The sequence below is a fragment of the Corythoichthys intestinalis genome, chromosome 19, assembly GCF_030265065.1.
Source record: "Corythoichthys intestinalis isolate RoL2023-P3 chromosome 19, ASM3026506v1, whole genome shotgun sequence".
Taxonomy (NCBI): Eukaryota; Metazoa; Chordata; class Actinopteri; order Syngnathiformes; family Syngnathidae; genus Corythoichthys; species Corythoichthys intestinalis.
This window is the reverse complement of record NC_080413.1, coordinates 33,079,553-33,104,453: the sequence shown is the minus strand read 5'-3', so window position 1 is coordinate 33,104,453 and position 24,901 is coordinate 33,079,553. Positions and strand designations below refer to the sequence as shown.

Below are 24,901 nucleotides of genomic sequence, written 5' to 3'. Positions count from 1 at the left end.
TTTTCACAGCCTCAAAGATACTTTTTGCATGTATTACCCTCTCATACTTTTAACCATTGTGTTTTTTTGTGTTAGCTTTGAAGCAGTTGACCGCATTAGTCACGTAGCGTGTTTAAACCGTCCTTATTTGATATAACTACATTTAAGTATTTTCTGCAGGCATTTTTCTAGTACCTTATTCCTGTATGCATCTAAACAAAACAAGTTTAGAGCGCACGGTAGTACTTTAGGTGTCAAATTCGACTAATGTAGTACGTTTCGCCGATGTAGCATATTTTGGCAGAACACCGGACAAGACAGTGGGTCGCTGCGTGAGTGAGTCCGGTCGGAAAACGGCTTTTGAAAACGGTGGTGGCACACTGCTCTTCATATCTGTTGTCTGTGTGTGCTGAGTGCTCTTCCTTAGTTCAAAAATACTGCGCGCACTCTGAAAATGAGAGCGCCACTGCCACCTACTGAGTGGATGTGCAAGTACACTTTATTCCAGTACGGCAAAAAAAAACAAAAAAAAACACATAAAACATGTTCCCCGAGGTCACATGCGCCCCCCCGGCATTGCTCTGCGCCCCCTCAGGGGGGCGCGCCCCACTATTTGAGAAGTACTGAATTAATGCGACAAAAAAGGGCAATGCAACATAAAATGGATCAAATCTTCAATCAGCAACGAAAGAGTTGAGGAGGCTTATTTATCATATTTAGTTTTATTTGCTGTGATGGGGAGATTCAGAACATCTTAGCTGTCAATGTGCACTTTGGACTTATATTTGTTCATTTATGTTAGCCTACTTTTTCATTTCCTACTGATTTAAAAAAGTCAATGTTTGCGCGATCTTCAAAATATATGCCATTTCACTCTGCATAATATAAGTCATTTGTACTTATTTTTCTGAATGTATGTACCTTATATCTTTATCATTAAACAAAAAGTAAATGTTTGCATTAACTTCAATTTTAATATATATCCTATGTTCTTAAGTGGTTAAAATTGAGATTTGGCATTTAGTATGTGAGGAAATGAGGGAAAATAAAAATTAGGAGATGGAGGTTGGGGTTATTGCGGTTTTTGTTAACTTTTATTTTGCAAATCATTGAAAAAATACAATTTTGAATGAAAATCAGTTTTTGTATGTGTTATAGAAATAACTGCTAAAACAGTTTTCTTTGCATTTCAGTAGTTTAAGAGGTTTGACCCCCCCCCCCCCAAAAAAAGAAAAAAATAGAAAAATAAAATTTCTGGCTCCGTGGCGACCTTCACGTCGGAGAGTTCCGACAAGAATTTCTAGCCGCCTTCACCCCTGCCAATGAGATGTCGCAACAATAATCACATGACTCCATTATACCAATCAGACTCGAGCTTGCCGTTCCATGATCACAGCGGCCTGTTCAATCATGTGGTGTCTATATAGCGCAGTAAAAAAAAATACTTTAAATTCAATTTAAAATAAAGTATTAGACATTGAGTGCCACTGTTAACATGACTCGAAAGCGCAGACTTTAATCTCTCTCCCAGTTTTTACTTGGCAGCGATTGACCACGGAAATCTGGAGATATTTCCTAATATGAAACTAAAAGGATCATATGTTTATGTGTGGCTGTATGAAATAATTTTATCTGTCATTGCCTCATCAAACTCGCTGGGCGGGCGTGAACTAGGCGGGGTTTGAGTTGAACGAGTCTAGCTACTTGGCTCTGGAGTTAAGCTAGTGCTCCTTCCATGAGCTCTGTCTCGCGAAAAACCGCTGTGTTTTATAAGCCACGTGCCCGATGTCAGAATTTCCTGCGTATGTGTTCTGTCTAACATGTCTAACATGTCCGTTAATAAATCCCGAGAAAGCTGATGCAGAACCTCAGGAATTGTTGCCATGTTGGGAAGGAGAATTATCTTGACTTGGCAGCCATGTAGCTTGACTCACTCAACTCAAATCCCGCCTAGTTCACGCCCACCCACAGAGTTTGATGAGCCAATGACAGATAAAATTATTTCATGCGGCCACATGTGGAACAAGAGTGCAAGAATGAAATAAATAAAAAGTGAAATAAATAAATGCTGAAATAAATAATGAAATAAAAATGGAAATAGATAAATATATTGGAATAAATATTGAAATAAATAAATTAAAATGGAAATAAAAATTGAAATAAATTAAAATGAATAAAAATTGAAATAAATATAAATTGAAATACATAAATAAAAATTGAAATATAAATTGAAATACATAAATAAAAATTGAAATAAAAATAGAAATGAACAAATATAAATTGAAATAAATAAATGTTGAAATAAATAAAAATTGAAATAGGAGCATTCTAATGACACTTTTAATTATCTATTTGTATTTATTTGTTTATTTAATTCTTGTACTCCTGGTCCTCCATACACTAGAGGGCATGGATGCTCTTTGGATGAATAATGTTTTTTCTCTCCCTGGAATCTATTTTGTTGTTGTATTTCTTTGGCTTAACATGGTTCTATAATATAGACTTCACCATCAGTTGACAAGACAGCTTCCACAAACATTGCGCCACCCCTTCCTGTTGGGGGCTGAAAGAGGCAGAGCGTTTGGCTGTCACTACGATAAACTCAAACACACTGCGTTCAAATGCCAGCTTTAGATGGAAAAAGGACGAAAGTTTTACTGCATACAAGCAGGCAGGAGTGTCTCAAGAGTGATTTGGTCGAGATTTAAGGTAATTATTATATAAAATCTCCTCATGCCTGCACTTTGAAATGTTGTGGGAAAAAAAATGCATAGAAAAATTTAGCGTAACTTTAGCTCGAAACATTTACGTAAAATTAATGATAACTGCCTGTTTTTTGTTGTTGCTTTTAACCAAGAATCTAGTATTCTAGACTATTCTATGTTCATATCTATAGAAATTCCGGGATGTACGCATTTATTTAAAAGAATTTTCATCTTAAACAGCTGTTTGTTTTGCGATGGCCACCACGTTGGATTTACACAATACTGTAACTTTACATTCAAATGGTCAGGTAATTTTCTGACAACTGGCTATTTTTTGGCAAAAAAAAAGTAATATAGACATTTCTACATCCATACAAAAAAAAAAAAAAAAAAAAAAACCACACACAAAAAAAAACGCCTTTTTATTTTATCAAATGTAACATTTCAGTCTAAAAACGACAAGGGCCAGGTAGCCGGCAAGATATGCCTCTGTGCTGAAGCATCGGAATGCAACATAAGTACCCAGATAGCAGACCGACATTGAACAAACGTTGATTTTCTGTCAAATTCATCAGTATGGTTGATATTGAAATTTTCAGCGTCAAGTGACGTTGAAACAACGTTGTTCTATGGTATGTCAGGCGATGGTTGGGTTAACATTGTTTTATAGTTGATCAACTAATGTTGACAAATAGTTGATTTATGATTGAACAAGAAATATGATTGAAAAGTCATTGAATTATGGATGAGCGGGCGTTTTGGTCGAAAATATAACATTTATTCAGCGTTGTTCCAATATTATTAATAATCAAAATGACGTTTAGGTTTTGTAAGGATTTCAAAGTTGAAACAACATTAATTAAGGGTGCAAAAGTGACATTGATTCAACAATATAAGATCGGCAGCAGAATGTTGATCCAACATCTTTTCAACGTCTGTCTGCTATCTGGGTAAGTTGTGATTGTATATAGAAAAATGCAAATTTTACTCTTGTTAAGTAAAATTAAGAGAATTCTGCATGCTTTCCTCAAGTATTAAGTTTCTGATGTGAAAATTGAGTGATTTATTAGCTGTTGAAAACTTGCACTAGATTAAAAAAAATTAAGTTGCTAAACTTATATCACATGTTAATTCCTGAAAATATAGGTGATTATCTCTGCATTTGGTGATTCTTGTGCATCTAGCGTAATATTTGAGGATTTTATTGTCTTTTTAAGTTTTATTATACTTGTAAAAAATCGGGATTTTTTATGTCACTGCTCATGGAGACTCTTATACACCTTGAAATGCTTATTACGAAGCCACTCCTTTGTTGCCCTGTTCTGTGTGTTTGGGATCTTTGTCATGCTGAAAGACCCATCCACGTCTCATCTTCAATGCCCTTGCTGATGGAAGGAGATTTTCACTCAAAATCTCTCGATACATGGCCCCATTCATTCTTTCCTTTACACAGATCAGTCATCCTGGTCCGTTTGCAGAAAAACAGACCCAAAGGATGATGTTTCCACCCCCATGCTTCACAGTGGGTATCGTGTTCTTTGGATGCAATTCAGTATCCTTTCTCCTCCAAACACGAGAACTTGTTTTTCTACCAAAAATTTCTATTTTGGTTTCATCTGACCATAATACATTCTCCCAGTCCTCTTCTGGATCATCCAAATGCTCTCTAGCAAACTGCAGACGGGCCTGGACGTATACTTGCTTCAGCAGGTGGACACGTCTGGCAGTGCAGGATTTGAGTCCCTGGCGGCGCATATCTGTTACTGATAGTAGCCTTTGTTACTGTGGTCCCAGCTCTCTGTAGATCATTCACTAGGTTCCGTGTGGTTCTGGGATTTTTGCTCAGCTTCTCGTTTTCATTTTGACACCACGGGGTGAACTCTTGTATGGAGCCCCAGATGGAGGGAGATTATCAGTGGTCTTATATGTCTTCCATTTTCTAATAATTGCTCCCACAGTTGATTTCTTCACACCAAGCGTTTTACCTATTGCAGATCCAATCTTCCCAGCCTGGTGCAGGTCTACAATTTTATCTCTGGTGTCCTTCGACAGCTCTTTGGTCTTTGCCATAGTGGAGTTTGGAGTGTCACTGACTGAGTTTGTGGACAGGTGTCTTTTATACCGATAATGAGTTAAAACAGGTGCCATTAATACAGGGAACGAGTGGAGCCTCGTTAGAAGAAGTTAGACCTCTTTGACAGCCAGAAATCTTGCTTGTTTATTTGCCCCACTGTATGCCTAAGGGAGATGCCTGTTTTGGTTTTGAAAATGTTTGAACTTTAAATTTTTGAAGATTGGCCCCGAGTCCCATCAACTGATAGTCAAGTCTATGGTACAGGATAATGTAACTGCCAGAAAATGAATTCATAATAATAACAGTTCATACAGATAACGTTGTGCTGAGAAAAAAAAATACAATTTTTTAGAAGAAGAAAAAAAAAAAAAAAATCGAACATCTTAAGCAGTTACAATGTTACACATTACTTGAGTATTCGTTTCACCAAATGATTTTTTACTTTTACTTGAGTACATTTTTTTGAAGGCTACCTTTACTTTTGCAAAATTATTTTGAAGTAACGCTACTGTTACTTGAGTAAAACTTTTGGCTACCAAACCCACCTCTGCTCATAACTATGTGGCAAATGTGCTAACTAATGCCGCACTGTGCTGCTATGACCGCATTTTTTTAATTTTTATTTTCCAACAATAACATGTACCACATTTACAGACATTGAACACAATTGAGGCCCATGTATGCATTTGTGTGCAATCAAAAAAGATTTTCTGTTTAAAACAGGACATGTATTGAAAACAGATGAATTAGTTTCAATGTATTTTGAAACATGGCAAAAAGACAGCAACAAAGTTTGTTTGTTACGGCAGCAGTAGCAGCAGCGATGATTCATTGAGAGAAACCTTAGGGAGGATTCCTGGACTATAATGTGCCAAATATTTCTAGTTTGAATCAGTTGTGAAACATTTTGCGTATTTCAAATGAACCTTTACAAGTCTGGACCTCTCTTTTGTAATACTTAAAGTGGAAGAAGACAACACCTTTATTATGTCCATCCCAGCAGACAGAATCTTGTTTGATAAATTTCAATTTGTTGTTGTGTAAAAGTGGAGAAATACGTAAATAAAAGCCAGTGTTTCCAGGAAGTGGCCACTCAACATGGGTGGTACTATTTCCAGCAATCAAATGTGAGCATCCTAAATAATCTGCCCTTCCCCGTTATGGCATCAATGCCCATTATCATGTGCACTTGTGCTCAAATCAGTCTGTGTGTATGTGCGTGGGTAAAACGGAAATCACAAAATGAATGTGCCCCTAAGTGGTGTCAGTTTTGTGTTTAAAACATTATTTTTCTTCATTATCACAGGTCTAGGAAATTTACCATTTTCATATTTAAACACTTTAAACAACTACTTTTTCACTATATTATGTGTTGTCTTTTCCCGTAACGTTGACGTTGCATTTCTTTGCAGTTTGTTTTTGTACATTTTTCTTTCTCTGACACACATTTCTTAATTGTCTCTCTTATTTTCACCTTGCAGTTGTTTGTGTTTGTGCCTCATTGTTAAAAGTGCTGTCAAAATGCAGCACAAGAACAGGGTGGGGAAAGATATAGTGGCACACCACAACTGGCTCTCACCAAATGTCTCCACTATGGTATCCCTCCGCCTAACATAGTCATGGAAGAAAGCTTCCAGTTGAAACAGTGTGCACAGAGACAAAAATAGGTGAAAAATCTGGTGTCCTTGGCCCAGAAAGTCACACCGGCCTGGAAAAAAGCGCTCAGGTATCGGACAGGAGAAGAAAATGGCGCTCAAAAGGAATGAGACGATCTGAAGGGCGTAGAAGGGCAGCGCGGGGTCCTGAGTCCAGGTTGCAGTTGACAGCCTGTGTATTACAGGACTAATGTCCAGCAGATAAGCTAGTGTGGTGGGGATCAGCTGACAGATTTTACGACCCACTGGATACGGCCGCCGATATCTGGATTTTGCGAAACAGCAGCCAGCGCAGGACAGCCACCCTAAAAAAGCAGCTCCAGGCAGGAACAGAGAGCCAAAGCAGCTGCTTCTCCACGCTGGCTCGGACGCGTAAAAATAATGTCCAAGGGAGCATCCGTACTGATAAACAGCCACACCCACATAGTCCATGAAAAACAAGAAGTAATGCGCGTGCTCAGAGTGAGACTGAAAGAGGTGGGCTGCAGCACTGAGGAACAAATACATAAGCGAAGACACAAAAAAGAGGCATAAAGGCAGTGAGGCTAATGTTAAGGTGTACGCTACGGCGCCTGTGTTAGCCCACCAGCAGCGTAGAAGCACAAAGGCCGCTAGCAAGTGTGTCCACACATTGAGGGATTCGTTGTGTCTCTGGAAGAGGCTGAAGAGGTAACAGTGCCACTTCTGGTAGACAGGACGGTACCCAGACAAGATGTAAGGTTCCCGAAACAAGCTGGGGACTTGAGAGGAAACCACGGTGGGTCGGGGCAGCGGCAGGGAGGGAGACAACAGGTTGGAAAATCGGGGAAGTTGGACGATGTGCTTTGCGCTTGCGATCAAGGTGCCGAGTCGCTGTAGAAAATCTTCTGACATGCTGGGTCGTGCAGATGGAAGACACCAAACTGGACAATGTGGATCCCTCTGGAGGGGAAAAAAAAAAGGATTCAACTGTGATTTAAGGGCGATCAGATCAGTTCCTCATTCCACATTTCAACAGCATGATACCTACACAGATGAGTGTAGCTCTACTGGATATTGACATTTTATTACTGGCAAAGGCAAATTATACAAAGAGGAACAATATTCGTAGTTGACTGTCTCAGGAAATTAGAATATTGTGTATTCTAATTTCCTGAGACAGTCCTGTATATATACACAGGACTGTCTCAAAAAATTAGAATATTGTGTATTCTAATTTCCTGAGACAGTCCAGTATACATTTTGGCAATGCATTAAGAAAAAAATGAATAAAACTCGGACGAATATATACAGTACATTCAACATACAGTACATAAGTACTGTATTTGTTTATTATGACAATAAATCCTAAAGATGGCATTTACATTATTAACATTCTTTCTGTGAGAGGGATCCACGGATAGAAAGACTTGTAATTCTTAAAGGATAAATGTGACTTTGTATATTGTGACTAAATATTGCCATCTAGTGTATTTGTTGAGTTTTCAGTAAATGATACTGTAGCCATTTAACTGTTCTGCCCAAATGCATGATGGGAAGTGCAACCGTGACCGTGCGTAGTGGCACCAATTGATATATCTTCTCTGCGTTGGGAAGTAACATAGGGTGTTAAGGAAAAGATCAATCACTACCGTTCTTCCCCACATTGCTTCCCACGATATTTCTAATTGTTGAGAGAGGCATTTTAAGGCTTTAGCCAATTAAAAAGAGACTTCAAAGATTGCCAAAATTCTCTCTACTCATTTAACGCTGCCTGTTAGCTCTTTATATAAGTACAACGGCGCCATTACAGATTTTACGCGACAATGCGTGAGTGGGTCGTGCAGCGCATGCGTTAATTGCATTAAATATTTTAACGTGATTAATTAATAATTACCGCCGTTTACGTGATAAAATTGATAGCCCTACTTTAAGCCAAAACTAAAGACTCTGGATGAATGTAAGACATTTTGTCTGTAACGTTAAATACAATTAGAAAACGATTTAATTAAAAAATATATATATTAAAAAAAGGCATGTCCAATATTTTTTTGCCAATTCCGATACTTTGAAAATGATGTGATCGATCCCCATCGATCGGGACATCTTTACTTTTAAGCATTGTGTTGTGGTAGCTCTAAGGAAGATTGTTGATCTGTTGACCAAATTAGTCACATAGCATATTTAAACTACCCTTATTTGATATTACTATGTTTAAGTATTTTCTTATGGCATCTTTAGCATCATCTTTCTGTATGCATCTAAATAAAACAAGCTAACGCGCACGGTACTTTGGGTGTCAAATTCTCCTCTTGTAGCACGTTTCGCCAGTGTAGCACATTTTGGCTGAACACTTTTTTTTTCCACCCTACTCTCATCTCGTCTCATCCAGTCTTTCCTGTTTATTTTGCTTTTGCTGCTCCTTTTGTGAAATATCGACAGTGCTGTCATGCTCTTTAATATTCCTCTTGGGTTCAAATTGAAAGGGTTGAACAGATGACATGTTTATGTCGCTAGAGTCATACTCTGGAAGCCCGACAGCGTAACCATGTGACATCACCGCCTTGCGACGTTAACAACAATGGCGACCTAATAGTTAAACTAATTTTACAAATTGTATAAAAATAAAAAAAAAACATCAAAAGGGGTTTCAATATCAAATTATTTAAACTCATATTAACGTTTATCTTTTTAGAACTACAAGCCTTTCTATCCGTGGATCCCTTTAAAAAAAAAAAAGTCCCATCCAAACTGTAAACATACACTCAAGGCGCATTTTTTGACCGTTTGGTACTGAAAAATGTAATAAAATCAATATATAATAATAAATTGATTGATTAATTGATAATTAATTAATTAATTGATAAGTGATTAGCAACATTAACTCAAGAGTACAATATGCCAAAGAATTTGACTGGCAAAAAAATTAAGAGAACAAAAACAACATTGTCAATGGACAGAGGGACAGTTTTTATTTTTGCTGCAGCCAGTATCAGCTCCTTTGCTATGGCTTGGGGTTGTTTTGCACTGAGCACTTGGTATGCCACCTTGTACGATGCTAACAGTTCTCGCTGGTTTACTGACATAACACTCACAAAGCGGGATGATTGTTGTCAATATTCAGCACATTTTCGCTGTAAAAAAAAAAATCAAGTGGCGTATCAGTGTGATTGGGGTCTAACATCTTTAAGTGACGTCTTAATTGATTTGGCTTCATGCTGTCAGATCCAAACGTTTTAGACTCAGTACACATACTAGTCTGTCCTCATCTCCCACTGTAATAAAAGTGAAGCCAAGCATATGCTTTGTCATATTTCCTTATCTTCATTCCTCATATCTCCTGCTCTTTGCTACGCGCTCATGTTTGGTTCAAAAATACTGCACGCACTCTGAAAATGAGAGCGCCACTGCCACCCACTGAGTGGATGTGCAATTACACTTTATTCTAGTATGGCAAAAAAGTATGTTCCCCAAGGTCACATGCATCACGGGAGGTTCGTGCCCCACTATTTGAGAAGGACTGATGTAGATTGAGACATTCAATCAACAATTTTGTAAAACTTCAAAAAACACAAGCACAGACATAAATTTGCTTGCGCCAGTGTGTGGGACTACTGATGTCAAATCCAATGTATTTTGTGACTCACTGCTTTCTTTTTCTCACAGGATAAAAGGTAAAAGGGTTGCATGATTTGCTGGAAAAAGAAAGACTGGATTCCTGACAAGGTTGGTGAGGCTCTCTTTGTTCATGGTGAGTTATAGTGACCATTTATTTGTTATTTGGAGATTTTTAATCTAATCAGAGTAGTATACAATTTTAGCCCAAATTTCCTTGAAATCAAATAATCGCAGGCCTCCAGACTTTTGAAATCGTTTAATTTTTATTGAGTTAAGGGTCCAGGGCTTTCTGTTACATAGTGTCTCGTCAGCAGATTGTGGCCACGAGTAGGGTGAGTCAGACCAGCACTTTTCATCATCCCAGATCTCATATTGGCTTACTTCAATTTTGTCGACAATACATATTTTACCATGATCTCTAAACCACCTTCAGTCCCCAGATGTTACATTTTTTGGAGATTTTTGCTGCTAAATTTCATGTACCGTATTTTTCGGACTATAAGTTGCACCTGAGTATAAGTCGCACCAGCCATAAAATGACCAACGAAGAGGAAAAAACATATATAAGTCGCATTTTTGGGGGAAATTTACTTGATAAAATCGAACACATAGAACAGATACGTCATCTTGAAAGGCAATTTAAAATAAAAATACAATAGAGAACAACATGCTGAATCATACCATCAGGGTCACTCCAAAACACCAAAATAACATGTGAAATGATATAATAATGTGTTGATAATTTCACACATAAGTTGCTCCAGAGTATAAGTCGCACCCCCAGCCAAACTACGAAAAAAAACTGCGACTTATAGTCCGAAAAATAGGGTAAGTGTCCATCCCGTCTTTACTGCGAGCCATCAGTCATGTTTCTTGCCACTCGACCAACATGTGCCCAAAAATATGTCAGCAGAACCTCCTATTGGGTCTCTAGGATAGATGACAGTGTCAGTAACTAACACCTGTGCTGACACTAGCTCGGTCTTGTGCTGCACAATCACTTGGCTAAGGCAGTCAATTTCCTTGCTGCCCTCCTGCAGGAAGAAAATGCAAGGGACATTGTTCTATTTGTTGACATGTCTCATTCCGACTGATACGGACAATGCAACTGTGGTATTATTTTGAATTGGAAAACAGTGTTATCTTGTATGACTTGACTACAAGAAGTGATAAAGTGTATGGATGTAATCCTTATTCAAAACAGGTTGGAGTCCTTCATAGGGGTGGGAACCTCACGATATGATATGATTTGCGATACAAAGCTCACGATAACGATGACCTCACGATGTAGCAATACAACAATTAGTGATATATTGGTCATGAAATCATTGTAGGATATTCTACAAAACAATTAATAAACAAAACAAAACAAAAAAACTAGCTATCTTCATCCTTCTGCTGTAAGTTTATCAGTAGTAGTCCAATCCATTTGAACTGGGAGGGTGGCAGCAAATTACCCCTCCCACTTCAAACGGGCCCCTCCCACTTCTATGGCCATCAAAGGAAGCCAGTGCCGGGCAACGACGTAATTTTGGGCCACTTCAGGTCATTACTTGTTGATTTTCAGTCACTTCCTGTTGATTTGGGGGCATTTTTACGGGTCACTTCCTGTCCATGTTGGGGTTACAGAACAGGAAGAGACCCGGGAATCTCCCATATGAATAGGTAATGACTCATACGCAAAATGAAGTGACCTGTAAATGCATTAAAGGCAGGGGTTAATTTGAGCCGGATCATGCCGGAACATGTTCCAGCACCTCTTGATTTTGGATTCCACGTGTTCCGGGACTTATTTAGTCAGATCCGGCACCTCTTGTGTATTAATATTAATGATAATACAGTGCCGAGCGATATAGAGGAGAATGTGAGGCGATGATCTCATCATCATCGATTGCTACGCTAGCGCCCTCTACTATAAATAACGCCACGAACCACTGTGCGTTACGGAAAGGAGCACACATTGAATAACACTGGAAACCACCACTCTAGGTCATGGTTGCCCACAATTTTCATCAAGCATTTGGGCTGAACAGAATACAGTCGCTTTAAATTGTAACGCTTGCTAAGTAAAGCTTGGAAGCCAAAATAACACAGGAACCTTGACGCTTTTTACCCCTCATTTTATTCTTCTTTCCGCCACCCTAATGCAAAACAAACAACAAGTCACTGGCGGGCGGCTATGCGGTCCACCAATGTGAGCGTCGCACTGGCGCACCAATAGGAGCCCCGCGTTGACGCATAAATTACCGTGCCGATGACAGCCCCGGTGATGCTACAATATGAAAATGTTTTTAAAAAATGTCCATCCATTATCTTCCGCTTGCTCCGGGGTCGGGTCGCGGGGATAAAATAATAAGATGCATAGATACATTTACAGAACATATCACAAGAATTGCATGTTGTTGCACTTTAGGTTAGCGGTGCTTTTCAACTCCGACCAATAGTAAAAGTCAACAACGCGCTTCCTTTCTCTCCCCCATACGCTCACCTACTTCATCTTCTACGCCAAATTGACAATGCCAGTCAATGGCCCCCTGGAGATGCTGGTAACAACGTCGTTTATAAAAATGCTACGTCATTTGCAAGAGTCAGATATTTGTTGATACGCTCAAAAGCTGCACGAACAAATCAACCCCTGACATAAACTAGAAAAAAACTTTAGGATCAAACGGTATTTAAACATGCCTAAAAGACAGACAAATGAGCCAGAAAAGCAACAACGACAACAAGGAATGTTTTGGACAACTAAACATGGTAAGCTAAATAAGCTGCCGTGCCAATCTTTTTTATGTTTTACAAGTTAGACCTGTTCAGAAACTAATTGCTGACTGTAAGTCCCACCTGTGGATATGTGGACAATTGCCCGTGCTATGCAGAGTATAGCCTAAATAATTTTAAATTGTTGTCATAACATTCTTACCATGGATATTCATTCATTCATTCATTTTCCATGCCGCTTTTCCTCACGAGGGTCGCGGAGGTGCTGGAGCCTATCCCAGCCAATTACGGGCAGTAGGCAGGGGACACCCTGAACTGGTTGCCAGCCAATCCCAGGGCACAAGGAGACATACAACCATTCATGCACACACTCATACCTACGGACAATTTAGAGTGTTCAATCAGCCTACCATGCATGTTTTTGGGATGTGGGAGGAAACCGGAGTTCCCGGAGGAAACCCACGCAGGCACGGGGAGAACATGCAAACTCCACACAGGAAGGCCGAAGCCCGGGATTGAACCCTTGATCTCAGAACTGTGAGGCAGATGTGCTAACCACTAAGCCACCGTACCGCCACCATGGGTATTATGCTTTTAATTTTTTATGATTGTTTTGCTGGTACTATGATTCCATCTCCCTTGTGAAGCGTCTTTGTGTGGCTTGAAAAGCGCTCTAGAAATACAATGTATTATTATTATTATCTGAAATTGAGGCTCATAAGTCCCACAGCATGGCAAGTGGGCATTTGCATGTTGTTTCAGCACCATTTCTGCTTATATTCCGGGACCTGTGTCCGTCTCGTCAACCCTGCACGGTCATATGTACTTTGCGTTCCGGCACCTTATGATTTACAAATAAAGCACTGCCTAAAACGAATAGAAAGTGACCTGTAAATGCCCTGAAAATCAGAAAGCGTGACTGTGAATGCTCCGGTTTCCTTCTGGATTGGGCGTCGAGCGCCGTCAATGGAAGCCATAGAGTTAACTGAGACATTATGATGGTGGAAGATTTTGGTAGCAGCTTGTTGGTTCCTTATATATATATTTTATAACACTGACACCTTTTTAAAACTGTATCTTGAATTCTTGGCATGAGCATAGAGATAACCTTTTGGGATGCAAATTACATATCAACCAGATAACAGACCGACGTTAAAAGGATGTTGGCTTATATCGTTAAATCAATCTCACTTTCGCACCCTCAATTAATGTTGTGTCAACGTTGAAATCCTTACAAAACCTATATGTCATTTCGATTATAAATAATATTGGAACAACCCTGAATCAATGTTATGTTTTCGACCAAAGCCATCCATAGTTCAATGACTTTTCAATCATATTTCCCGGTCAATCATATATCAACTATTTGTCATCATTAGTTCATCAACCATAAAACAATGTTAACCCAACCATCGCCTGACATACCATAGAACAACGTTGTTTCAACGTCACTTGACGTAGAAAATTTCAATGTCAACCATACTGATGATTTTGATGGAAAAGCAACGTTTATTCAATGTTGGTTTGCAATCTGGGCAGTATTTCCATATTTTGTCACACCTCTTGTCCCTCACTTGCCTGCTTCGATGATTATTAACTTAAGCCTGACACAATATTAACTAAGATTTTATTTTGCTCCACAAAGAACTTATTCATGGGATTAAAGAGCAATGGAAAGTTGGCCATTGATTGAGTCTGCAGCACGTGGCATTCCTTAAACCAGATAAACAAAAACATTTTTCCTCATACTCCAACAATAATCCACTAAGGGTGGCAATCTCAAGGTAGGGGCATTATAACAGCAGTGGAAAATGCGGTCATGAAGATATGTAGTCAAACCTGTGTTTGAGCATCACGTACATGGACACAGTGTAAACTAAGTGCTGCTAGGTAAATAGTGAGAACAGACCAACACATTCTTGGCTATTCAAACCAACCTTTTTACATCCAAACCCTGTCATTTATAGAATTGACTTTCCTCGTAACAAATGGAAGTAAAAGAAAATCTATCAAAAATGAAGTAAATACGATGCTATGCAAAACAAATTAGAAAACAATTGAAAAACATTTTTGCAACAAACTATGGTCTGAACTCACCTGTGCTGTTCGATGGAACCAGTTATCCTCCAAGGGATTGCAGAGGGAGAGGCAAGACAAGTCAAAAGTACACTTGCTTGCCTCATACAGAAGCCTCGTAGTCTGAGATTGACATGTGGAGGTGATATTTGTGGCAAAAGAGAAGGAAAAGAGCTAACAAGTTAACAACACAGCTGACCTGGAAGTTAGTGGGCGGTGTTAAAGTGGCCAGAAACGCCCTGAAACCACACGGGAATTATTAGACCATTACGTTCATGTTTTGAGTGCGAGTCTTCTAACATTGTGAAATTTTGAAATGCTTACTTTTAATAAACGGCGCCATCTACTGGATAGTTATAGATTGTCTTGTAAAATTTATCTCCAAAACGTGTTTTTATTGTTTTCTAATCTGTAAGACTCATGCAAAAATGTTGCAAAAGGAGTCACTATGTTAAAACAGTGAAATTCCACACCACAAAACATACATATTTGAATATTAACATATTTTGCGTTGACTACGCAACGCTGTCAAAACAATTCAGTAGTTCTCAAACTTGTCCCATCAATTACAACGCGAAAAAGTACCTCAATAATTAAAAAGATGCCCATTTTTAAGTTTTTGAGGTTTTTTTTTTTTAGATAGACGTTGAATGAAAACATGAAAACCGTAGGTCGCCATCTTGTGGGCAGTTTTCGCGCTTCTCCAGACGAGAGTCTCCTCTTGCTTTATTTTCGCGGGAGTTCTTCGAGGTGCTGGATCACGTGGACATGCAGCAGTTTCCCATTGGACGGATGACATGATGACGTACAGAACGCGCGTCCGGTTTAACCAATCGCCTGTTACGTTTTCATTACGCAGGAACGCCTTGGCGCGAAAAGTTCTCATTGTCCGGACAGACTACAGAGGGCAACGCATCCGCGCATATAGTTTAACATTTATTATTTTTTCCCTACCCGAATATAGGGAACTATTACATGATGGCGACCGATGTTGTAGATGACCGTATGATGAGGGAAGCTCAGAGGGATTATTTGGATTTCTTAGATGATGATGTAAGTTTCTGTTTGTATTGTCTGCCTCGAATGAACACGCAACTAATATTTGAACCGTATTCATGGATTTTATCTTTAATTTTAACAGTCCTTATCATTAATTCTCTCCATTTCAGCAAGATCAGGGGATTTACCAGAGCAAAGTCCGGGACATGATCAGCGAGAATAAGTCTCGTCTCATCGTCAACATAAACGATCTGAGGAGACGCAACGACGCAAGGGCCGCAAAGTGAGTAAAAGGCGATTTATCGGTTGAATGGTTTCATATACTGTCGGGTGCTGTGCTTCTATAGGTTAATATGACTTTGTCCAATGCATGTATTGTCGGATAGGTGGCCTAAGTTTCGATCTGGGAGGTGCATGTGGTCAAGTGGTTATCAAAGTTTTGACACCAAGTACAGTAGGCTACCTTGACTCTCCAAGTAAAGCCAAAGTGAGGGAAATGAAAATACAATGACACAGCCCCAAGCGTTTATGTACAAAGTGGCTTCATTACGCCGATATGTACTCAAATACTTGCTAAAAGGGACCTAACTACTTTTAATTCCACTCATATACTGCTTAAATATGTCATTATTTTTAGATGTATTCAAATAAGTGTTAAAAGCGACCTAAATATTTATTTGAACAAAGTATTCCCTCAAAGTGGTGGATTGCATGCAAAAGTCACTTTTATTTATTTATTTATTTATTTTTAAAGCTCTTAATCATGCTATATTCTCATTCACTCCCAGCCATTTTCACCAGAGCAACCCCCTTCGCTCCCGGCCGTTTTACTGGATTTTGACTGACCCACCAAAAGAAAGATTAGACTCTCTTCTTTTAGCAGGAAAAACGTTAGTTCGTATCTTTTTCCATTCTTTAGAGATCAGCATTAGAAAATGGCTTAGTTTGAGCAATTTTTCAATTTCTGATGAAAAAACAAAGGAATTGAGCTTTTTATAAAAGCATACATTTCAAACATAACTTTGACTTTAACACAGCTATTTTTTGCTTTTGTGACATCACAAACATCTGAATATTGTTTTCCTTCTACAAAATAACATAAACAACAAGACAGATAGAGCTTTTGATAGCAAAGAAACAATTTATTTACACATAACTAAACTATTGAACTGAGGGATGACGCTGTTGTGGCCGCGGCTGTATTGGCAGACGGGGTAAATTTTCCCCTCATCACCGCCTGGCCTGTCTCATCAAGATAGATTTTTTTGAATCTTTCTTTTGTAGTGACCACTACCTCATAACATAATTCACCTAGGGAACTTGTGTAGGGCATGTGTCTTGTGTTTTCCATCGTTCTCCACATTTTTCTCACGCTTCTTACTTCTTCCAACTTCTGTTTCCTGACCATTTCTCTTCATTCATTTTCTTTCATAGTCCGATATGAGTTCTTACTAGTGATGCACGATAATACATTTTTCAACCGATATCGATAACTGATAATTTCCTGCCCCTTCCATCCGATAACCGATAATGTCACGCCGATAATTCTATTCAAATATGTATGTAAAATTTTAAAGTATACAAAGATCAAATGTTACTGTGCAAAAATGTAATTTAGTGCTATTTTTTTCACATCAAATGTAAACAAGTAGTAAATTCCAACATCTAAACAATAGCAATGACATTGTGTAATGGTAAGCTTTTGGCAACAATTACTTAAAGAGTAAACACCCAAGTTTCACAAAAATGCCTTTAAAACTAAGCCATTCCTAACATATATCACATGACTACACTGCAAAAACACCTCCTTAAAACTAGCAGAATAGGAAAAAAACTGTTGATTGCGCACATTTGGAGGCTAAATCAAGTATATAATTATCGTATTGCATTATCGGTTGAATTTAGTTTTATCTGGATTATCTTTGTGACGTCATAATTGCCATTATCGGCCGATAATTATCGGTGACCGATATTATCGTGCATCTCTAGTTCTTACCAAATGCGCTACTGCCCTCCAATTGCCAGTTTTATTGCTTTAAAATGGATTTTGAGCATTATGCTTTGGACCAAAGTTGCATCAGAACCTAGAGATGTCTCTTGTGAAAAAAAAACAAAAACGCAACAGACGTATTAATACGTTTTTGGGACTCTGAAACAATTAAAAATAGAACGTATTTATACATTTTGGGAGCAAATGAGTTAAAAACACGGAGCGGTTTTCTGAATCATTCACCTATGTACAGAGGTGGGTAGAGTAGTGTTACATCAAAAATAATATTACTCAAGCAAAAGTAGTCCATCCAAAAAATGTACTCAAGTACAAGTAAAGAAGTATTGGGTGAAAAGAATACTCAATCAATGAGTATTATTGTGGGATAACTGCTTAAGTTTGTGCTGAGAGAGAGAAAACATAACTGTATGAACGGTTGTTATGATGATACTGTACAATAACCCATTACATAGCCACATTAAGCCAAAGGGGGGAAAATTAGTGAACTCAGCTAGAGGGAAAGCAAGTGACAGAAATGAATTATTTTACCAAAGAGCATGAGTGCCCTCTAGTGGAGAAAATGGTTCCTTGTTTGAATAGGACTGTCGCGAGAGCAAATTTTTGTGTTGGATAAATCCTCTCATAAATTATTGCGATATGCGGTATTATTCCCTTCCGACCCACCCAATTTTTTAAAAACCAATTTACAATACCACAGTGAGAATACTGTACAGTATACATGAATAGATCACGTACACCCATTCAAACGCAATAAATGTTTATTCTTAAAATACTTTTTAAGAAATCACAACTAAAAACAATAAACCATGCCTCTTTTAAGTAAAAGACAACAAACATTAATACCACACAGAAACACAGGATAAATAAAATGAGGCTTAAAGTTGTAGTAACACGAACAATTGCCGTTGAACAACATGAACAACAACAGAAAGAAAGAATAATTAAGTAACAATCAGTAACAAAAATGGCTTCAATAAGTATCAAACAACATGAAACAGGTACAACGGTCTCATTTCTTCAGCAATGTAGTGGACTACACTTTCTGTGAGGCAACGCCACTTTGCTTGGTCTTGTTTGTATTTCACACATCAAGCAAACACCTCTGTAATTGTCGATTGACATGACGAGGAAGGCGCCGCTTGTTGCTATGCAGTTTGCTTACCAAGCAGTGAAAGATGGTGATGGTGTTTCAAATGAGCATGTAGATTTGTTATGTTGGCCCTCTATGTTGAAACAACCTCTAAACAAATTTTGCAGGCTGGTTCATCCTTTTTGCTACTTTTTACTGTCCAACTGTTTCGTCTTCCCCACTCTGCTCACTCATTGCTGTGCGCCGACTGTGCGCTCGGCCCCGCCTCCCTCCATTGAGTGATGGTCACTCAAATGTATAAAACGAACATACTCAGAAGTCAATAAAACAGTGAGTCCTCGTCACAGCATATTGCCTAGCTGGTAACAAGGAAGCCAAACTTTTAACAGCACGTCTGCCGGACATCGCATGTCTGCCGCACGAATGCGGGGCGATAAATCGCAGCGGGGAAAATTACCGCCTTCTTTATTTACCGTGCGATAAATAAATTTATTGCATATCGCGACAGGCATAGGTTTGAATAATGAATAATTCCTTCATAGTTACTATTATGAAATTAAAAGGATCATGTCTCCCATTTTACTTGGTCAATAAGTGCCAAATAAAATCTGGGAGGGAGGTTTAAATCCGGCCTAGCGCTCTATGTCAAATACTCCTTTTTATGGTGCTTTAAAGACGCCACATGATTGAACAGGCTGGCATGATTTAGAACGGCAAGCATGCGTCTAATTGGTGTAATGGGGTTATGTGCTATTGTTGCGACGTTTCATTGATGAAATTGGGAGGGCTACTCTTGGCATCGCTGGCAAAAAAAAATCTAATCTGTAGAATAAAGAGGAAAAAATGTAACGACTCTTGTGTAGCCCAAAGTAGCGGACTAAGAGTAGCTTTTTTTTTTTTTTTCACAAATCTACTCAAATAAAAGTAAAAAGTATGGCTTAGTAAAACTACTCTTAGAAGTACATTTTTCTCAGAAAGTTACTCAAGTAAATGTAACGGAGTACATGTAATGCATTACTACCCACCTCTGCCTAATGTAAGAACAATCGTTGAATTTCTTCTGTCTGCTGATGTGGGCTGTTGAAAAAGCTACCTCCACCTCTTTCCCCGAGCTCTCCCTCTGCATTGACGTGTGCCGCACTGAAGTCTCCTTGACAAATGTCATGTAATGGTTCTCTAAAGTTTAAGAATTTAAACATTATACAGTTTGTAGATTTAAGTATGTGTTTTATTTTAATAGCGCCTGTGTTATTAGTACTAGAATTTGAGAATCTGTTTTGGTTAACATTTAATTCAAACAAATGTCATATCATGTTCGCTGCTCAGCCTTCACCGTGTACAGACGCACTCTGAGCTCCTGAAGCACTCTCTTATCTTAACCGATAAGCGCTCAGGGCCAGCAAGCTCGACTCCCAGTATGGCTCCAAAGAATTTGAAACCTGGAGACTTGGATGAAATAAAATCCTCCATACAGAAGTTGGAGGTCTCCTTGACTGGCTTGATTCGAAACCAGAATCAAGAAATCGTCAGAGAGCTCCAGTTAATTCGCGCTGAAAACGAGAAACTCAAGCAGGCGGTCGAGGAGAGAGATGTTCGCATCAACAGGCTGGAAATTTTGGCTGACGATCTCGACCAGTGCGGACGCGCAAATGAGCTCATCATTTCTGGATTATAACTGATGCCTAGCCCAGGGGACACAGTGGCGCAACTGGCAGTTGCTATGCTGAAAGAGTATGGAATAATCATGGAACCGCTGGACATCCGTCGCTGCCTTTTGCTCTCATCTGGGGGGAGAGGACCGGCGACGGTGCTCATGAAGCTGGCAGACCACAAGACCAAGACTACCCTGCTTAACCAGCGCCGCCACCTGAAAGGGTCGAAGATTTTTTTGAATGACAACTTGACTCGCCGAAATGCCGAAATTGCAAGAAAAGCACGTCAACTCAAGAAAGCTGGGAAAATAGCCAACACCTGGGTCTCGGATCGCAGGATCCTTGTCAAAACGCAAGATATGAAGATTAAAGCTATTACGAGTCTTGACCAGCTGACTACAATAGCTGGATAACTGTAAATACTACACAGCGGACCAGTATAACAACTCGTGGATGTGGACGGTCAGCTGAAACTTATCAACGGCAGGAGTCTCTACAAGAATCTTGAACACATTAAGGATTATCTACTAAAGATAACAAAGGCTCTGACTTTAATTTGCACGGATATAACATGACACAAATGAATCGGGCATCTAAGGGGGGAGGGGGTGTTGCAATTATTTTTGACAATCTCCTGGAATGTATTACAATTGAGCTCCTAATCCCCAATTGTAAAAGCATAATTATCTGCTGTGTCTACCGAGCTCCTGATGCAACTGTCTAGTTTACTGAGTATATGGAAAAGATACTGTATAAAACGAATAATAATCATGTTTTCGTTGTGGAGACATTAATCTTGGGATAAAATATGTACAACATGTTGTTTGATTTTCTCATACATTGTCTGATGAAACTGTTACAGTGACCCTTGTGTGCGCCAATTGTTGCCACCATGTACACCTTAGCAATGTATCCTTTTAAAAGACTTATAAGAAAAGCATTTTGAGTCGCTACTCGTACCAGCTGTGATAACACATAATCACTTTTTGCCACACGTAGCCACAACAAAATGTTCCACAGCAAACAGATGCAAAAATGTCAGGGACATGACAAAGCCATAAACTTGTGCGCCCTGAAATTAATCGAGCTGCTTGACTGGACGCTGAGTTACTAAACCCAGATTGTTGATTGTGTTATTGTACAGTTTTGTGGCCATCTGATGTATGTACCATGTCAGAATGTGCGTCTTTAGTTGTATGGGGGACGGGAAACTGATAAGCATATGCTTCATCCCATCCGCCTTTGTCTTCTTCGGTTCCTTTGGGCAAATCATATCACATTTTGTAATTGTCAATGATTGTCAATGATACCGATGATGATAATAAAATTTCATTCATTCATTCATGTAGTGCTGCAATGATTAATAGATTAAATCAAGTAATTTGATTAGGGAAAAAAAGCTTCAAATTCAATTTAGCGTCTTCGCTGATTCGTTTACTTAGACTGGCGTTGTAATGGTTTGTTTTGAAAGTGTGGCATTTAGTTTTAATGATTTGGGAGGATACACTGCCCTCTGGTGGCAACAGTGAATATGAAATACTCGTTTCATATGGCTGAACTAAAAAAAAAAAAAGCCCAATATGTTTATGCATTCGTAATTTAGTTTAGAGGTACATTTAGCAGTTTTTGTGGAAATAAGTTTTTGAATGATTTGTTAAAAGAATTGTACAAAAAATAACAACAACCCCCCCCCCCCCCCCCCAACATTTTATAGCAATTAAACTAGCGGACTTTTGCTGTGCAAGTTTATTTTCGAACTACAAAATTCGACTAATTATATTAGATTTTAAACTCCAAATATTTTGTGTTAAGCATTTTAGTATTGTGTGTTCATAGTTGTATATGTGTTTGTGTTACAGCTTTACATAAAAAATCAAAATGGGGAAAAAGTGAAGGAAGTCAAGTAAAGTTCAAAGAACCACAAATTGTCATGTTTGCGGTCTGTCTAGCTGGATAACGTCACATTTAATGAGGACAGAATAGGCGTAATAAAATGACTTAAAAACTGGCCACCTGAGTTTTTGTTGTTGTTTTTTTTGGGAAAAAGAAACATTTTCACAAAATAGTATTTTGTTGTACTTAGATCGTCATTTTTTAAAATACCTTTTGTGGCTATACGCAGGTACAGTATAAACTTTGTTTTACATCTAAAATTATTCTGCAACGCATTCAGTGTTTGCTCTCCGATTACTCAAATTTATTAATTTATAGATTGATAGCTGCAGCCCTGATGTCATGTGGATGCAATGAAGGTGTCCCAGTGCTAATGCTGACATAGTAGAGGTGTCTTTATTTTATGACCTTTGTTGAAACTAGGGTGTCTGTCTTCCAGATTGATGAACAATGCTTTTGAAGAGCTAACGGCCTTCCAGCTGGCACTGAAGGACTTGGTAGCATCTGTTGACGCCACCTACGCCAAACAGTATGAGGAGTTTAACATCGGCTTGGAGGGAAGCTTCGGCTCAAAGCACGTCACCCCCAGGACGTTGACATCAAGGCTACTGGGCAGCATGGTCTGCGTGGAAGGCATCATCACCAAGTGTGAGTTACTTTGCTCACTCTTGGTCAGTTCTTAAAGTGATCCTCGATTTTAAAGACATGTAGGCTCTAACAAACCACAATTGTTCTCTTGTATTAAAATATGTCGTTAGAAACACATAAAATGTTAAATCAATGGCAATATTTTATAATATTTAGTGCATATTTTGACCGATAGTTGGCGCCATGTTCTGCGGGCGCGGAGTGATGACGTAGATGGTATTTTTCCAATCGTGTAGCGTGTGTACAACAATTGTGTATTGCTGGCTTAACTCGCGAAGTAAAATGCCACGATGTGCTGCTTATGGATGCAATTTCGAGTCAAATGGAAACAAGGAGAGTGATGTGAATCTCCACAAATTTCCTGTTGACAAGAAGAGGAGAAAGGTTTGGGAAAATGCCTGTAGACAAACAAATCTTCCCAAACAACCAAGGCTTTTTTCTCGCCATTTTTCTCCTACCGCATTTGAGGATTTTAGTCGACGACAACTAATGAAAGATCTCACCGGAGCGGCTAGATATAAGTGCAGACTAAAACCAAATGCTGTTCCAACTATTTCCCCGCACAAGAAGCCTCAGCCTGCTCGGATATCGAGTGAAATGCGCGCAATGAAGCGAGACAGACGAGACACTCTGGCCGCCCTCTTAAGCACCCAAGCCGCTCCTGTCGCTACAGCGGGAGGCGAACCTTCGGGCGTACCGCTAGTCACAGAGGAAGCTAATAATTCACCTCTACTGTCAGTTCATCAGGCAGTAAGTGTGTGTGTTCAGTATTCACCTAATATGAGTGATGCTGCCACTCAAACTGATCAAGGCACGTCCAATGAAATTCATTCAATGCAACACAAATGTCCCAACCCCATTGATAAAGCAATAAATTCTCATCAACGCCAGAATGGCATACATGTGAAGTCAAAATCCATTTTAGGGGACTCCCTCTGAAAGCTCATCGCGAGAATGGCAAGAGTGCCAAACAGTAATCAGAGAAAAGGGTGGCTACTGTGAAGATACTACAATATTACACGTTTGTAGTTATTTCACCTTTTTTCTAAGTACACAATTCACACGTGTGCATTTGTAGCAAGTTATAACAGAATTCACCGGCGGAAATTATGTTGGCACGTTGTGTGGTTGGGGGGGGGTACTTTGTGAAGGGAACAGCTGGAAATAACGTTACCTTCCGCGGGTCGCATGCCAGACAGACATTGCTATTTCTTGCAGCCAAAATGTCAATAAAACAACGCGGATTAGCTCCGTGGTTTGATACTCCGCCTCCTTCCCTAGCTTGCCACACATTCATAGTTTTATTGCCTTCAGTAAGAGTTTATAATGTCAATGGTCATGAAAATAAAAAGGCACGAATGCCAAGGTGTTTTGGCCTGTACTGTATGTAAAGCACACGACGGCTCTGGATGCTAACAATCTACATAATTATATTGGAATGAGTTTGATGACGCAATAACTCACCTTGAAGATCTGCTGACAAAAACCTGAGTTCTCGACAGCATACGCGCTCTCGCTCCGTTGTCATCGAGATGCACTTGCCGCAAGTACACCAGAAGTTTAGCCGAACTCTTGCCTCATCAAGTATTTCTTTCTCTGCATTTCGCCTTTACTGCTCGTCTTGTGAACGACCGACAGTGCTCTCCTGCTCTTCACTTTTCCGCTCTGGTTCAAATTGGAAGGGACGAACCGACGACATGTTGGGATAGCTAATGAATGACACGCTGAAGTCCGGCAGCGGGACTTGTGACGTCACAGCACTGCGACGTCAACAACCATGGCGAACAATCAGTTAAAATAATTTTACAAATTTTATTAAAACGAA

General features: G+C 39.2%; 2 protein-coding genes across 3 annotated transcripts in view; one reads left to right on the top strand and one right to left on the bottom strand.

The window, feature by feature from the left end:
• Positions 1 to 4,521: 4,521 nt before the first annotated feature.
• paqr8 (progestin and adipoQ receptor family member VIII) lies at positions 4,522 to 15,068 on the bottom strand. Its single transcript, XM_057823305.1, has 2 exons — positions 14,805 to 15,068; positions 4,522 to 7,334 (listed from the first exon to the last, which is right to left on the bottom strand). The coding sequence occupies exon 2, from the start codon at positions 7,284 to 7,286 to the stop codon at positions 6,210 to 6,212; it is 1,077 nt and encodes a 358-aa protein (XP_057679288.1). The 5' UTR covers positions 7,287 to 7,334; positions 14,805 to 15,068; the 3' UTR covers positions 4,522 to 6,209.
• The window catches only part of mcm3 (minichromosome maintenance complex component 3), a 34,615-nt gene continuing 14,598 nt past the window's right edge, over positions 4,885 to 24,901 (top strand). Inside the window, exons 1-5 of one of the 2 annotated variants that reach the window (XM_057823303.1) lie at positions 4,885 to 5,016; positions 10,038 to 10,122; positions 15,748 to 15,836; positions 15,953 to 16,065; positions 22,868 to 23,076. In XM_057823303.1, coding sequence (XP_057679286.1) covers positions 10,059 to 10,122; positions 15,748 to 15,836; positions 15,953 to 16,065; positions 22,868 to 23,076 — 475 coding nt within the window. In that variant the 5' untranslated portion in view covers positions 4,885 to 5,016; positions 10,038 to 10,058. The remainder of the gene's footprint in view (positions 5,017 to 10,037; positions 10,123 to 15,747; positions 15,837 to 15,952; positions 16,066 to 22,867; positions 23,077 to 24,901) is intronic. The other variant, XM_057823304.1, reaches the window with a different exon arrangement.